This window comes from Hyaena hyaena, unplaced genomic scaffold (genome assembly GCF_003009895.1).
Source record: "Hyaena hyaena isolate Hyena2069 unplaced genomic scaffold, ASM300989v1 scaffold_2, whole genome shotgun sequence".
In the NCBI taxonomy this organism is placed as follows: domain Eukaryota; kingdom Metazoa; phylum Chordata; class Mammalia; order Carnivora; family Hyaenidae; genus Hyaena; species Hyaena hyaena.
Window position 1 is genome coordinate 3,758,365 of NW_024080634.1, and position 17,412 is coordinate 3,775,776.

Here is a 17,412-nt window from a genome sequence, read left to right on the forward strand (position 1 = left end):
GAGAAAGAGAGAGAGAGACGCAGCGTGAGCAGGCGGGGGAGGGGGGTCAGAGAGAGAGGGAGACACGGACTCTGAAACCAGCTCCAGGCTCTGAGCTGGCAGTCAGCACAGAGCCCGACGCGGGGCTCGAACCAACGAACCGCGAGATCATGACCTAAGCGAAAGTCGGACGCTTAACCGACTAAGCCACCCAGGTGCCCCCATAGAGGATCTTTAGACCTGTGGAGGTTAAGGGACACCTGGGTGGCTCAGTGGGTTAAGTGCCCAACTTCAGCTCAGGTCATGATCTCGAGATCTGTGAGTTTGAGTCCCGTGTCAGGCTCTGTGCTGACAGCTTGGAGCCTGGAGCCTGCTTCGGATTCTGTGTCTCCCCTCTCTCTCTGCCCCTCCTCCGCTCATGCTCTGCCTCTCTCTGTCTCTCAAAAAATAAATACATGTTAAAGAAAACAACTGAGACCTGTGGAGGTTAATGGCACGCTTGCTAGTAATAAGAGCAACACTTACTGAATGGCTTTTGTGCGCTAGCGTTTTGCTAAGCACTTCTTAGCTGGTGGTGTTTTTCCTTCTGCTGACAGCTCTGTGGGGTCTGTTCGGACTGAGAAGGGGCCGGCCCTCGGCCTGGTGAAGGGCAGAATCAGATTTGAACCCAGGTCAGATGCGGGCCCACCGGGCCTCCCCGCCTGTGTCACCTTCCCAAACGCAGGGACGTGCGCTGTGAGACTGTGAAGCACTGTAGTCTCTTGTCCTCACCCCGCGCCCAGAACCCCCTCCTCTGTCATTGCCCCCCTGTCATTGTCCCTGGCCAGAACCTTGGGGTTTTTTTTTAGAAACAGCGTTTTACTGAGGAAAGAGGGAGCACTGGAAAAATAAAATCATCAAGGGAAGGCAGTTCTCTTTGAAATAGGGCAGGTTGAATTTCTGTCTCAGGCAGAGTCCTCATTTTTTTAATTTTTAATTTTATTTTACGTTTTATTTATTTTTGAGAGTAAGAGAGACAGAGCACAAGCAGGGGAGGGGCAGAGAGAGAGAGGAAGACACAGAATCTGAAGCAGGCTCCAGGCTGTCAGCACAGAGCCCAATGCAGGGCTCGAACTCCTAGACCGCGAGATCATGCCCTGAGCTGAAGTCGGGCGCTTAACCGAATGAGCCACCCAGGCGCCCCCAGAGTCCTCATTTTGTGCTAGACCAAGAAGACGAAGGGAAGAGCGGGTGTGGGGTCCCGAGCGCTTCTTCCCTCCCACAGACACCCGCAGAGGCCCCCAGGGGCGCAGGGGCGGCCTCAGGACTGACGCTTCCTTTTCCCCCCAGCCTCGAGCCTGCTTTTAAACCAGGCCAAAAAACTGTGATGTTGAAAATACATTCTTTAACAGATAAACTTCCGGTGGTTTCTGTTTGTTAAGTTGAACTGGCTAAGCGCGAGGGCTAACGCAGAGCCGGTAAAACCTCCGTCAGTGTTTTATCCAACGTTTCATACTTCCCCTTTCTGTCTTCCTTTCTAGAGCTCACGATTTAAAGGTCAGCCGGAGTGGATCCCAGCTGAGAAGGAAGAGGAGCCAATGATCGAATGGGCTGTTGGAGATACACTCCCAACCTAGAGGTTTAACTTAAGATTGTGTGAATTTTTTCATGCCCTTAAAAGAACCAGTATTTTGTTTACTGAAATAAAATACCTTTGTAAGACGGTTGTCCCTGTCTCTGGAATGAGCCAAAGCAGCTCTGTCTCAGCCGCCGGTGTTGTGAGGGGAGGGAGCCTTGCACACCTGCACCCCTCTCAGCCTTTTCTTGGGATCAGAGGTGCTCTTGCCACAGGGCTGGGCCACGGGTCAGGTGGCGTCCGTTCTGGGGGGGAAGCCTCTGCCGCCTGCCCTCCCCGGCTCTCCGGCCCTCTGCTGTGCTGCCCTCCCGCACCCTGCCCTGCTCTGGCCCGCCTGCTGCTGTGTGTCCATTGTTGGGGTGGAGGGAGGCTGCACCCCGCTTGCCCAAGCAGCATTGGCGCCTCTGCTGACTCAGGGTGAGATCCGTAGGCCACACTGGGCGGGAGTCTAGGAAGAACTCCCATCCCCAAGGCCCCGAAAGAGCCAGAAGAGTGCCGTGTGCTCTGTCCTGCCCCCGCCACCGTGTGCTTGCTGGGATTTGCTGGTAAGAGAGGGATGAACCAGGGAGACTTTCAGATTTGAGAGAAGTAGTACTAAAGATTTTTTGACTCAGCACCTAACAGACTGAGATCTCTGTTAAAAGACTCATGTCTCACTTCTCTCTCCATACGAGAGCGAATGAGAGATGAAGAAGCAGTAACGAAGGCCACAGGTACGGCAAAGGGTTGGTCCCATTGCTGGTCGCAACGTGGAAAATTTGCATGAGTGTGTAATTGAACCTCCACCAGGGTTTGAACCACAGGGCTCCACTTATAAGTGGGTTTTTCCTGTAAACACAGTACAGTGCTGTCAGTGTATTTTCCTTAAGATTTTCTTACCAGTTTTTTTCTCTAGCTCGCTGTAAGTGTACATTATATTTTTCCTTCCCTTCCCCCATGGTCTTCTGTTAAGTTTCTCAGATTCCACATATGAATGAAATCATACGATATTTGTCTTTGACTGACTCATTTCACTTAGCATAATACCCTCAAGGGAAAATTAAGTTACAAGCAGAGGGAGGCAAAGTGTTAAGAGACTCTTACATACAGAGAACAAACTGAGGGTTGATGGGGGTGGGGGTTGGGGGGATGGGGAAAATGGGAGATGGGCACTGAGGAGGGCACTCATTGGGATGAGCACTGGGTGTCATATGTAAGAGATAAATCATAGGAATCTATTCCCGAAGCCAAGACTACACTGTGGACACTGTATGTTAGCTAACATGGCAATAAATTATTAAAAAATAAAGTCTGAGGAAACCATTTTTAAAATTCATGGTCAAAAATTACATGTAACCATTTTCAGAATAAAAGCTGAAATAAAAATGAAAAAAAGAATACATTATATAATACACAAAATATGTGTCAATCAACTGTTTATGTTCCTCAGTAAGACTTTTTGATCAACAATAGGCTATTAAGCTTTACTAAGAATACACGGGAATTTTTACTACGGCAGGGGACTGGCACCCTTAACCCCTGCATTCAAGATCAACTGTATATGAATGGATGTCCAGCCCACTCTGGCACAGATTGATAGCACTTTGAATTTTAAACAAGAGAAATGGGGCGCCTGGGTGGCTCAGGTAAGTGTGCGACCTCAGCTCAGGTCATGATCTCACAGTTTGTGGGTTTGAGCTCCTTATCTGGCTCTTTGCTGACAGCTCAGAGCCTGGAGCCTGTTCCAGAGTCTGTGTCTCCCACTCTCTCTCTGTCCCTCCCCTGCTCACACTCTTGTTTCTCTCTCTCTCTCTCAAAAATAAAGCATTAAAATTTTTTAAAAAAGAGCTAAAAGGAATTCTGTCTTAAAGTTTACTGTGATTACTGGATACTCTTAACGACAATTTAGGAAGCAGAATTTACATAAGATCAAATTCTAAGTACAGACTTGATTCCGACCCTGGAAGCTACAAATCCCCAAAGAGTCAGTGTAGCCCTGGTCTCGTGGAACGTGAGCTGACGTCAGAACGGAAGTGGAACGCGCTGGGAGGTCTGCGTCCTGGCCCCCACGCTCCCCGACTTGCTCAGGTGGGGCCCAGCACTGACCCTGGACGCGGCCAACCCTCCTGCCCTTGCCAGGGTGCCCTCTGCAGCCTGGCAGGCGCCCCACCCACCCTGGTCTGGAACTCTCCCTCTCCGAAGGTCTAGGGGCATCGGCGGCTCCCAGCGCCCTGGCAGAACACGCGGTACCTCTGGGTACCTTTTCTCCCACGCGCGCCCCCTGCTGGGTGCCTCATAAATCCAAGGAGGGGGCCTGTTAGCTTTTCCTGGAGAATCTAAATCTGCACAACCAGTAGATGGTCCGCGTTTATTTTAAACACAGGTGCTTTTCTATAGGGACTTAAAACTCCGTTTGGGGACTTAAAACTGTTTTCGGAATTTGTGGAACATGGGGTCGTCTTGGAAAATTCGGTAGAGGGTGACCTAAGGATTGAACTACTTAAAACCATTAACCACACCCATGGGGTTTTTTGTAAACAGGGGTTGGTTTTGGGTTTTTTTTTTGTCCACCCCCCGCCCCCCACCCCAGTCACCTTTCTTACACACTCTTCTACCACTAGGGAGAGATGATCAATCACTAACCGGAGTTATGCCATTCTGCTCCAGATACATGAAGTCAGTAGATGTATAGTTTGAGTTTAGGTAATTGGCTGGATGCATGCTATGCGTGGATGAATGGAGATGGATAGAGAGATTGGTGAAGCCCACAGCAAGGACCCCATCCTGTCTGCAGCGATCCAAAACCTCTCTGGACCATAACTGTGAGTGAATCCACAAGAAGACCGCCCCTGGGAAGCCGAAAGATGTTTCCAAGAGCATCCACTGAAATCTATTCTCTACCCTCAGAGGAGCTCCAGGATCCCTACACAGATCCTATTTAATCTTATTAGATGCATCCTAACACCTTTTTATTGGTTTCAAGCTTATATCAGAAGCAGAAATGAAAAGGCTGTTAGCTGCAGAAATGCCCAGAATGAAAGACGTGGTCTTTATGAAGCAGACTGAGCCTGAGAAGTCACTGTATGATCACCTTAGTGCCAGAGAACGGAGTGGCCGCCAGCCCCACACCGGGAACACTGCGCATTATGACTTGATGTTCACAAGGATGACCCTAGTCACTAAGAAAAGATTCAACTGTGTCCAAGGCAGAAAGGCAGAGACATATATAATGTATTTCGGGAACTGAATTGTTCAAACAAAAATACCTCAAGTGTGTTAAAAAGTGTTAACCCTCCCCAAACAGTATCCAAATTCTCATTGCTGGGGAAACATAGCTGTCTAAATGATTCAGTCCTGAAAGTCTCTTTTTTTAAAACAATATTTATTTTTGAGATAGTGCCAGCGGGAGAAGGGCAGAGAGAGGGGGACAAAGGGCCCAAAGTGGGCTCTGCACTGACAGCGATGAGCCTGATGTGGGGCTTGAACTCAGGAACTGGGAGATCATGACCTGAGCCGAAGTCGGACGCTCCCCCAACTGAGCCCCCCAGGTGCCCTGGTCCAGATGATTTCTAGATGCCTGGACCTTGACAGCAGAGCATCTCTCCTGGCTTGATCACGTGGATGTTCCTTGACATCGGCTTTGAGTGTAGGTCACCCACGTGTCAAAGTGAAGCAGGCAGATAATGGAGAGAGTCTGGAGGGAAACGAGAATGGAGGACGGGTTCTCAAATGTGAGTACACACGGGAGACAGTTTAAAATAAAGATTCCTGGGGCGCCTGGGTGGCTCAGTCCGTTATGCATTCGACTTCAGCTCATGTCATAATCTCAGGTTCATGGGTTCAAGTCCCACACTGGGTTCTGTGCTGACAGCTCAGAGCCTGGAGCCTGCTTGGGATTCTGTGTCTCCCTCTGTCTCTGCGTCTTCCCCTCTACTTCCCCCCACCTCAAAATAAAATCTTTAGAGGCGCCTGGGTGGCTCAGTCAGTTGAGCATCCAACTTCATCTCCGGTCATGATCTCACGGTCTGTGAGTTTGAACCCGACGTCGGGCTCTGTGCTGACAGCTCAGAGCCTGGAGCTTGCTTTGGATTCTGTGTCTCCCTCTCTCTCTGCACTTTCCCAGCTCATACTCTGTCTCTCTGTCTCTCTCAAAAATAAACATTTAAGAAATAATAATTATTAAATTAAATTAAAAATAAAAGCTTTAAAAATATATTAGAGGTGCACCTGGGTAGCTCAGTTGGTTAAGCTTCCAACTCTTGGTTTTGGCTCAGGTCATGATCTCATGGTTTCATGAGTTCGAGCCCCACATCTTGGGATCCTCTCTCCCCCTCTCTCTGCCTCTCCCCTGCTTGTGCTTTCTGTCTCTCTCAAAATATATAAATAAGCTTAAAAATTTAAAGTAAAATACTAGATACATTTCTGATCAACATGTTAGTTACAAGCAACTGGTTAATTTTCAAATTGGCTCAGTATTTCCCTTGTGTTTCCGGATGTTTGGGACACTCTCTAATGCACTGATTGTACTTTTTTCAGACTCACAGTTTGTCCCATTCAATTACAGTGGATGTTCCTCACCTAAAAACACAGTGAGCTGATACCTTGAAAACTGTAGAATCGTCCTGTGATTCCCAGCTTTGCAGGCAGGAGGTACTCGAGTAGGAAGGAGGGAGGAGGAACCGCTTTAGCCTTAGGGGAAGGCAGGATTGACGGGAAGGATTTTCTGAAGGGAGGAAGTGAGAGCACGGTCAGGGCTGAAGGAGACACAGAGGAAGGGGGACAGGCTGTGGGAGGGGGCGGGGAGGGCCCAGGGTGGGAGGGAGTCTGGGGACCAAGCACTGAAGGCCCCAAAAGCCATGCTGGTGGCCTCAGTTTCCCCTCTGACTTGGCCCAAGGCCTTCTGCTCCCAGTGTGGGAGGGGTGCTGGGTGCAGTGGGGAGAGCCAGCGAGGCCTGGCCGTGAGGGGCCAGGCTCTGCGATCCCTTCTCCCCCTGCCTTCTCCCCTTGGATGGAAGCACCTTCCTCCCTGTTCCCCCATGGCCTCTGTGGTGTCTCTGGTTGTAGGGGCTTGAGGATGTCAGCTGGGATCAGGTGTCGAGGTAGCTGGTCCAGGCAGCAAGCTCAGAACGGAAGAGTTAAGCCTTTAACCGCTTACTCTAAGGGCACGAGAGGGCACAAGCAAGAGTCTACACCGAGGAGGAAGGGCCCACCCCCCGTGCGCACCTGCCAGGGGTCAGGTGGATCCGCACAGACCAAGAGCTGCTCCCTAAACAAAGGCTCTGGTAGTTTCGGGGACCCCAGGGCGTGGGGTGCGAGGCGAGGGGGAAGGTCAGGAGCGGAGAAGTCAGCGCGGGGCAAAGTGTCCCAAGCCTTCCCCTTCCCCGCGAGGAGCCTGGAGACCCCGCCTGAGGAGCCCAGAACGAAGGCGCCAGGCTGGGGGTGCAGGTGTCACCTGTCAGTGCTTTTCCTCCCCCTCCCCTCCCCCCATAAGGCCCGGTGCCTCCTCACCTTCTCGCACAGCCTTGTGGTCCTCTTCCATCCTGGCCCTGATCTCACACCCACTCTTCCTGTCGTTCTGCTCCCCTCCCATCCCCCACACCCAACGTGCACACGGCCGTGCACCCGGCTCAAACCTGCTCACACACACAGTCTGTCTCACACACACAGTCTCCCTGACAACACTCACACACAGTCTTTCTCACACACACAATCTCTCATACACATACAACTCTCACACGGCCATGCACTCACATCTCACACACACACATTTTACACATACACTCACACAACAGTCTTCCACACTCATGAAGAGTCACACAACTCCTCACACACACAACTCTCTTACACATAATCTCACACACACGAAACTCTCCTATTGTCACACTATCACACCTCACACACATACTCACATGTGCTCACAACTCTGGCACACATATACTCATGGGCACACACATCTCATACACACAACCCTCACATGGTCATATACGCATATCTCACACATATAGTCTCACACACAGTCTCTCTCACACTTTCACACACACACTCCCTCACACACACGCTGCCTGAGTGTGAAGTGGGTACACTCAGCACACTGTTCAAACTTCTGCCTGGCTTGGCCTTTTCTCCCTGTGATGAAATCCTGGCGCCTCCTCTGGTCTCTGCTTCTCCGTAGTTCCACCCAGGACTCCCAGCACCAGGCCCTGGACTTAGAGCCCACACTCCCCAGACCTCTAACATCTCACTGACTGAGGGGTTCCCCTTTCCTCAGGATCAGACTGTGACTGCCTTGAGGGCCCAATCTTATTTTCTTCACTACCCCTTTTCCCACCACACATAGAAGGTACTGGAATATTTGATGAGTGGTGACTGTAATACAAAAAGAAAGGGAGCAGGGAACGTGGCCAAGGCTGCTAGTTGCCAACCTTCTCCTTAGTAATGACTCCTGTTATGCCACCCACATGGCCTCCCCAAATAAAAGACTACATTTCCCAGTTTCCCTTGCGACTAAGTCTTGCCAATGAGATTTAAGTAGAAGTGTGTGAAACCTCCTAGAAGGCCCATTAAAAGGGAAGAGATGAACTCTTCTTCTTCCCTGTGTCTTTTGCTACCTGGGGTGCTAATGCAATGGCTTGTTCGGCAGCCATTGGGGATGATGCAATGGAACTATGTTAGGGCAATGGAAGGACCCTGGGTTCTTGATGACCATGGATCCATCATATTCACCCTGAACTGCCACCTTGGTCCTTCTTGATTTTTTGTGGTGAAGGTGGGGTACCTTCTTTAAATTTTTTTAAATTTTATTTATTTTTTGAGAGAGAGAATGCATGAGCAAGGGAGGGTTAGAGGAGGAGGGAGAGAGAGAATCCCAAGCATGCTCCGCACTGCCAGCACAGAGCCTAACGCAGAACTTGGTCCCATGAACTGTGAGATCATGGCCTGAGCCAAAATCAAAAGCCAGACGCTTAACCGACTGAGCCACCCAGGAGCACCTTAAAGTACCTTTTATTTTAAGTCTCTGTGGATTAGGTCTCCACTACTCACAGCATGACCTAATCTTAACCAACCCATGAAGCCTGCTAGTGACAGGTGTGAAGATTACTTGATAAGAAGATGTGGATTCTGGTTCTGACCTTCCTGTCACTACAGATGTGCATGTCCCTACGTGTGTCAGTTACTGCCTGGACTTGTCTTCATTTGCAAGTGAGTTTAATGACCACTTCCCTGCCTATATACAGGGTGACTGTCTAAACTCAATGAGGTCAAGTATGTAAAAATGGTTTGTATGTATAAACCAAACACAGACAGAAGGAGTGTGTACCCACACTGTGCTCCACTGTGCTCTAGCTCCATTTGCCTATTTACTTTTGGGCTCATTTTAGGACAGACTATCCCAACACTCCACCTCCTTGGGAGTCACCGCAGTCCATGGAGACAGAGTGGGGATATAGTTGTTGGTGACGGTAAGGGCCGGAGAGGATGGGATATCTCACCAGCCAACCTCTTAGGAAGACACTGACACATCATGAGGTCTCTTCCAGAGGACTTGTCCACACACACAGGATTGCTGTGCCTCATTACCTACTGTTTGTTTCATACAGGCATAGCACACGGTTGGTCTCGAAGATTCTTGAAGAATCCTCCCTGTCTTCCCCATCAGAAGAAGCCTTTTATTATCATCAGCTGCCTAACCTATCACAGATGGTCTTGAAAGAAATGCCAGAGAACAAAGTTCCTTTGATCAAAGTATCTTAAGATGTGTCTACTTTCATTATGCCCTGGTGATAAAAAGCAGCAAGAATTTCCCCCAAAGAGTGAAAAGGAAATCAGGTCTAACTGTGGACATACTTGCTGGCCCTCAGCCGGAACCGTAATAACCGTAATAACCATAATAATATGGGGCACTTAGGAGGTGCCAGACACAGCGTAGTGACATGGGTTGCACTAAGAGCTTTAAAGCCCTCAACCCTAATTCACTAATGAGTTAACTGAGCCTCAGGGAGGTGAAGGAACTTGTCCAAAGTCTCATAGTTAATAAGCTGGAAACTTGAGATTCCACCTAGATCTATCCAATTCCCAAAGCTGAGCTTACTTTCCATTGCTTTTTGATGGAAGTTTCCATGCTTAGGATCACGCAGCATTTCTTAATTATGCATCCAGTTTTATGTAACTAAATTGGATACTAAAGGGGGTCCTTTTGCTCTCTCTGGTTATACTGATGTCTCTCTCCCCTAAGTGCCTTCCTAATGATTAAACAAGGTCTCAAGGGAAGGGGACTCCAAACTCATCTTATCAGATCCTTTTGGTCTTTCAACAAAAATGGCTCCTGTTGGTTTACCTTGCTTGTCTGCGAACCTTAAAAGTCTTCCATTTTCCCCCTCACTGCAAAATAATGTGCTTTTGCAAGGCATTCTGCTTCTTTCTCAATCTTGTGTTGAAATATCTTTTTGTTGTGGTGTCCACTTGGAGGTGATTTCTTTGTCAGCCGGTGTTTGGTCCATTGTCAGAGGCGAGCCTTTGGCCATGTGAATTGTGGGAGGGAAAAAAAAACGCTGGGCTCCAGGAACAAAGCCAGATATGGTGGTTAGGCATGTGGGTTAGACTCTGATTTCAAAACATGTTTCCTCACCTGTAAAGTGGGGAAATGGTAGAACCTACCTGACCGGGTCATTATGGGATCAAATAAACTGCCCAGTAGTAGTAGGCAGTGTGAATAACGGCCATGTGCGTGAACTCTGGATTTGAATTTAAAAAATTTTTTTACATTTATTTATTTTTGAGAGACTGAGTGAGAGAGCATGAGCAGGGCAGTGGGCAGAGCGAGAGGGAGACATGGGATCTGAAGCAGGCTCCTGGCTCTGAGCTGTCAGCACAGCCCAACATGGGGCTCGAACTCACAAACTGTCAGATCATGACCTGAGCTGAGAAGAGATGCTTAACCGACTGAGCCACCCAGGTACCCCATGAACTCTGGATTTAAACCTTCACTCCTCCACCCCAGAGCAAGTTACATGATTTCTCTGTGCCTCAGTTTACCCCATCTGAAAAATAGAGATGCTACTTGTTTCGCTATCACGGAATGTTGTGGGGTCTAAATGAGTTTAGGATGTGTAGCTCTTAATGCTTATTACTACACAGAACTCTCAGTAGATGTGTATTAAGCGTGATCGGGGGCAAAACGCACTCATACCCCCAACCCCAGGCCAGCTATGTTGGGCCTGCTCAGTGCCAGTGCGCTGACATCACCAAGGAGGTTGGAGTCTAATCACTTGCTCTCACAGAACCTAAATTCTAAAACATATTTGAAACAGGTAGCAGAAAAGACCACAGAAACGTACCACACTTGAGAGTGGTTTCACCAAGTTAATGGTCATTGGGGAATGCCGTGTTTCAGTAGGCAGAAGACTTCTACTAGCATCTGTGGTCAGCTGAATAATGGTGCCCAAAGGTCTGCCATTTCCAATCCCTGGCACGTGGGAAAATTACCTTCTATGGAAAAAGAATCTCTGCACATGGGATTAATTCAATGATTTTGAGATGATTCTGGATTACCCACAGGGGTCTTAAGTGCCATCATGATTGTTCTTACAAGAGGGAGGCCGAGGGAGTCAGACACGGGAGAAGGGAATGCGGTCACAGAAACAGGGACTGGACTGATGTGGTCAAGTCCAACCAAGGAATGCCTGCAGCCACCGGAAGCCTGGAGAGCAAGGAACGATGGTCTCTCAGAGCCTCTGGAGGAAGTGTGGACCTTCCAACACCTTGGTTTTGACTGAGTGAACTGATTTCAGATTTCTGGCTTCCCGAACTGAGAAACAGTAAGTGTTTGTTGTTTGGGGCCACCAAGTTTGCGGTAATTTGTTACAGTAGCCACAGGAAACACACACAGCTCGTTGGCCATGAAGTGGGATATTGCCTCGTTCTGAGTGGTTGGAGATTGCAGATGCAATTGGTTCATCCCCAGATAAAATAAATGCCTAATAACAAAATGATGCAGAAGGCCACCACTTAACTGCTGAAAAGCACTGGACATTTATTTTCATCTGACCAAGTATTTCTTTTTTTTTTTATTTACTTATTTTGAGAGGGTGAGTGTGAATGGAGGAAGGGCAGAGAGACAGGAAGAGAAAGAATCCCAAGCAGGTAGAGCCTGACGCAGGGCTCCATCTCACAAACCGTGAGATTATGACCTGAGCCAAAATCAAGAGTCAGACAATTAACCAACTAAAACACCCAGGTACCCCAATCTGACCAAGTATTTCTGGATAATCCAGGGAGGTTCCAGAGGGAAACAGGACAGGAAGACAAGCAAATAATCTGATTTTTTTCTGCAATTGGCTACCAGAGAACATGACTTCATAATCTTATATATAGGTAATTCTGTTGGGAGTTCGGTAGAAATTTTCATAAGTTGTTTTGACACACTCTGGAATAATTATGTCTGTTATAAAATTACGGCCTGAACATATATAAACGGGAGTGAAATTTATAATACATTTAATGGAAGCAGGTCTTTTTCTATAAAAGTGAAAAACACCACCACAAATCCTTACAACCGACATCAGCACCACCTTAAACCTGAGTCGGGTACTACAGCACCAGCCACAGGTGCCTCAGCTATTGGGGCCCAAGATGCAACTCCATGGCAAAATCTAGGGGCGCCTAGGGGGCTTGGGAAGTTAAGCGTCTGACTTCAGCTCAGGTCATGATCCCATGGTTTGTGGGTTCGAGTCCTGCATCAGGCTCTGTGCTGACAGCTCAGAGCCTGGAGCCTACTTCGGATTCTGTGTCTCTGTCTACTCTGTGCCCCTCCCCTGCTCATGCTCTGTTTCTCTCTCTCTCTCTCAAATAAACTAAAACATTAAAAAAAAATCTAATGATTGGTTGGATTCTTGGAGTTGGGATGAAAGATTGGATTAATAGGTTCTACAGACCCCTCTTCACCTGTTCACCCATCAACTCCCAGTTGAATCAACCCCTGTTACAGCTTTCCAGGTGCCTTACTGGGACCACCAACTTGTCTTGGAGCATCTGAATGTGTTCACCTCCTTGGAACCTCCTTGTCTCTCACTCAACCTCTGACACCTTTTTTTCAAGCAATGGGAAGCAAAGAGCCTGTTCAGGCACTATCCGGACCACATCTCCTGCTGATGGCAAATGGGCTCCCTATATGTTATTTGGGTTGGCTCAAACTGGTTGGCACACTATTTCAACCGTTTTGTGACCACACACTTAGTTCCTTTTCTTTCTGACCTAAAAGTTTTGACTATACAACCCTCAGCTCTGCTCACCCCTGCTTACCATCAAGCTCCCTTGGGCTGGCTTAGTTGTCATCCTTGCACTGACACAGCCCTCAAGATGGCCTTAACATGATGGGAGTCGAGATCCCTAATTTACCAACAAGCTTTAATGGAATCTCCAGTAAACCTAAAGCACTTTGCCAACACCCTTAGAAATCTCAGACCTCACAGCATCCCCGTGAGGTCGCTGGTGGAGTATTTTTGGCTGTGGTGGTCCAGAGTCGAGCCTAGCAGAGTTAGTAAAGATGGTAAAGACTCTGCCCGTAGCATGGTCCCAACTGCTTGTTAGAGGAATCACCCTTAAGGAAATTTACCAAGATAGTAGTTTTCCCATCTCTGCACTTTGTTGGTTAGTATTTTCCATTTGCTTGGGTTTATCCTTTTAATCCCTTTGCTAATTAAATCGATGAGAAGTATATACTGGTAAGAATAAACGCTGTCAATGTACTGCAAAGAAAACTCCTTTCTGTTATTGATGATAAACCATTTCAGAGAAGACCAGGCTGAGTCTAAAGGGTTTAGGTAATTGTAAAGCGAAGGCAGAGAGATTAGTTTATGGCCATAGGACTTGGCTACCTCAGGGCAACACACGAGGCTCGTTAAGTTAATGACTGATGGGGCATGGATCTGGGCCTCAGGCTCTGGCTCTTCCTCGGGCTTCATCTTGCCTTGCTGCCTTCTCTCTTTGACCACAATGGCGCACTTCCCATAGGCCTTCCTTGCCACATCACAGAACTCAAAGAAGAGGGTTTCTTCCTGTTTGATGCATAACTCATCCCTAAGGAACATCCGATATTTCCAAGGCACCCATCCTTGACTACCACCGGCATGCACAATACACCAAGTTGGAGTTTGCATGAAATACCGATGACTAAAATCTTCTCCAGTTACAAGACTTTCAGCAATATTGGTTTCTCCAAAATATATGGTCTTAAATCCATCATATTGCAGGGTTTTCAGGGTTTTCAAATATTGGAGGCATTGCTTCCTCTTGATGTTATCAAATGGATTTCTGGTAATGATGTTTCTTAAAAGAGGGTTTGCAAAGTGAGGCATGGTGTCTCCTCAAGTGTTCTTCAAAGCTTGCATATCTCCATCTGTGCAGATCTAGCAAGAGTGCCGTGATGACCTCACAAAGGGCTTTCTTACACCGAGGCCAGTCACATAGATACACTTTGGATTTCAAAGCACCATGAAACACATACTCAGGCCAATGTTCTTCTGGCTTATATGATATGAGAATGGGAAACGCTAACCATAAAAAAATGTTTCTTTGGCATCGCTTCTGCCATGGTCTGGGACAGAGATTGACAATTGTATGGATTTGCTAGAGCTGTAATAATACACCACAGACTGGCCAGCTTAACCGACAGATTTATTTTCCTATGTTCCTGGAGGCTGCAAGTCCAAGATCAAAGTGTCGGCAGGTTTGGTTTCTTCTGAGATCTCCTTCCTGGGCTTGTAGATGGCCGCCTTCCCGCTGTATGCTCACATGGCCTTTCTTCTGTGTGCGTGCATGTCTCTGGCCCACCTTCCTTATGATCACTCATCCTGCTGGATTAGGGCCCACCCAACTGACTTCATTTTACTTTAATCATCTCTTTAAAGACCCTCTTTCCAAACATAGTCACATTCTGAGGTACTGGGGGCGGTTAGAGCTTTAACATATAATTTGCGGAGGAGCGGGGGACACAATCCTACCCACAGCAACAATCCTTTAACAGTGATGAGCCAAATTTATGACCCCTTTCGGATGGGTTCCTGAGGATAAATATTTACATTCATTCATCCATTCCAAATGTATTTATTGAGCACCTACTAAGCACTGGACATTGTGTCAGGCGCCAGTGGTACAGCTATGACATGTCCAGTGAGACCTGCCAATGCGTGGGGGTTAAGTCTGCATATGCATGGAGTTCACGGGTGGAAGAGGAAGGTATGGCGTATAGTATAAAAGAGTCAGGCTGCAAGCCTATCTTTCATGGGCTGCCAGTTCTTGAGCTAATTCAGTAACCTACCTGGAAAGCACTTTTAATTTTATACACTCAAGGCAACAGGACACTTTTCTTTAAATTCTAGCAGCCTCTTCAACTGCCTTTGTGTTTTCTTGTTCCCTTCCTTAGAGCAAAAGATGTTGCATAACTATGCAAAATAGATTCCCTCAAATGACAATGTGGATGAGATGATTTATCCAGTGGTTGAACAGATGAGTGTTTCTCTTCCCACCAGGGTTTTCTTGGGGCTCAAGCTTAGGCAACCCTAGACAGTAAGATGATGCAAGCCTAGTAAAATTAACATGATGCCTGTGCTCTCTGCACAGCCTCTCAGAAATCAGGGTCAGTGAGTTGGGGTTGATACTTAGCTTGTGACCATTTTCTCCTCGGATTTTTCCAAAAAAGGTGGAGACTGTTTTTTCAGACCAAATTTGATAAGAATGCCTATCAAATTTGATAGGAATGTCAAATATGTGAAACAGGAATGTGGCTGCTGTGGTTGAAGTGATAATGGTGGCCCCAGAGTCACCCTGTTCAGCCACCCCCTTTCTCCTTTATCCCAAGGTACCTCGTGCCCTAGAATAGCAGTGTGAGAGCACTATATAAAGCAATGAGGTCAATTCCAAGACAACAGTTCTTTGCTTTTTTCATCCAGTGTTTGGTTATGGATATGAGAAACATGTTCAGAAGTATAGAGGAGAATGTGCCATATGTTATATTTTGTGTAAATATATATGTATGAGAAAGTGATAAATAGATATACATATTTACTTGATTTTCAAGTAAGAAAAACAGGATAAACCAAATACAAATTGCTTACCTATAAGAGGAGGGATCAAACAGGAGGGACAAAAAAAAAAAGCAAGAAACATAGGTTTTTTTAATATATCTTGTTTTATAGTTTTAACCAGAGAATGTAGACACTTTACATTTTTTACAAACAAAAGGAAAAAAAGAAAAAGAAATCAAAAGGATCTCTAAAATATGCAAATAAAGCTGAAACTAATGAATCTGACTGCTTCTCATGTCAGTAACAGCAGCAACATCAAAAAGACCAACCCCAGCAGCAATGTATACTTCTGCCCCCCAGTTTATAGTCTCTAAATATGAGACTATAATCTCTAAATATGAGACTATAGTCTGACACAACAGATGAACCTAGTGTTTCTTAAATTTCACATTTGAGTGAAATCATATGATATTTGTCTTTCTCTGACTGACTTATTTCACTTAGCGTAATACATTCTAGTTCCATCTATGTTGTTGCAATGATTAGAGGAATCAAAGATCCTTTAGTTCTAAGGGAAGGAAATGTACAAGATGAGTTTGGGACGTCTTGTCCCAGCCTGAAAGCAAGGAAGCCATCAAAAACTACCAGGTTCTATTGGAAGAACCCCAGAGTCAATTTGAAAAGGTTACCATGGCCAAAAATGGAAGAGTTTGAATATCAATCAATAATGAAATCAATAATGACTGCAGGAATTTGAAGCAGAATGAATGTGTTAAAATCTTGAAGTTCAAAACAGCAACAGCAAAGCAAACACACCATAAAAAAAAAAAATACTCAAAAAACCTATTAGTTGCTCGGAGGTGACATTGGAGGGAGCCACAGCACTATTTTGCCAATAAATAAATAAATTAATTAATTAATCAAACACTTACCTTGACTTTTCTTGTGTTGATTCCATTTCAGAATGGGAATGGGAAAGGGCAGGATGGTGAGTCCAAGCAGACGGTCAGGCCAAGGTGGCGGGTGTGAATGTGGCCCCACTGGGCAGTCTACGGAAGTAAAGTAAATCTAAGCACTGAGGCGCTGGTACTGGATAAACCTAGGGTCACATCTTAGCTCTACCTTCAGTAGCCTCAGCTTCTGTCTGTAAAATGGGGAGAATACCTATCTCAGAGTACCGAATCAAGGACCTATGAGGTAGCAAACATAATCCACTGGCACGGAGCTTTATAAATGGCTGCTGTTATTGTTGAGACAGACTGGCTGGGAAGAGAGACCATAAGAGAGCTTGGCAGTGACTGATGAGAAAAGAAAAAAGTCATGGAGGGAAGGGCAAAGGAGAAGAAAAGGAAGAAAAGGTTTAAAAAAACAAACAAGACTGAGGACCAATATTGAACTGAAATAAATTGTCTACCTCGTTGCAAAAATGGAAAAGGTTCCCTTCTTCTCTTCTTTCCCTCTCTTCCTCCTTCCTTCCTTCTTCTGTTACTCTTTTTTTCCTCTCAACTTCATCAATAAATCTTGAATGCTTCCAGATTCCAGGCAGTATAATCTTGGAAAGACTTGACTCTCCTGAGGTCCCCCCCGCCCCCAACGAAGGACCCATCTTGTGACCCATCTTGTGTCAATAAAGAGTCTCAGTGAAAGAAGATGAGCCTCAGTTGGGGAGGAAAACTATAGAAAGGGGCCCCATGGGAGGAAGACCTTTCAAGGAGGAGATGGAACAGGCCAAGTGTGGAAACCTGGGGATGACAGTTGTAAAGAGCTTGCATTTCGGCTGAGATAAATACTTAAAGGCGTTCTTGACCTCTTTCCTCA

General features: G+C 46.7%; 2 protein-coding genes across 3 annotated transcripts in view; one reads left to right on the forward strand and one right to left on the reverse strand.

The window, feature by feature from the left end:
• SMIM11A (small integral membrane protein 11A) overlaps positions 1–1,681 on the forward strand; it is a 12,585-nt gene extending 10,904 nt beyond the window's left edge. For both annotated transcript variants that reach the window (XM_039229925.1, XM_039229933.1), the window contains one exon: positions 1,500–1,681. The gene's annotated coding sequence lies outside the window, so the exon portion shown is untranslated. The remainder of the gene's footprint in view (positions 1–1,499) is intronic.
• An 11,276-nt stretch (positions 1,682–12,957) lies between these two features.
• FAM243A (family with sequence similarity 243 member A) lies at positions 12,958–13,958 on the reverse strand. The gene has a single exon (XM_039229909.1). It carries the CDS (start codon positions 13,924–13,926, stop codon positions 13,171–13,173), a length of 756 nt encoding a protein of 251 aa, XP_039085840.1. The 5' UTR covers positions 13,927–13,958; the 3' UTR covers positions 12,958–13,170.
• Positions 13,959–17,412: the final 3,454 nt, after the last annotated feature.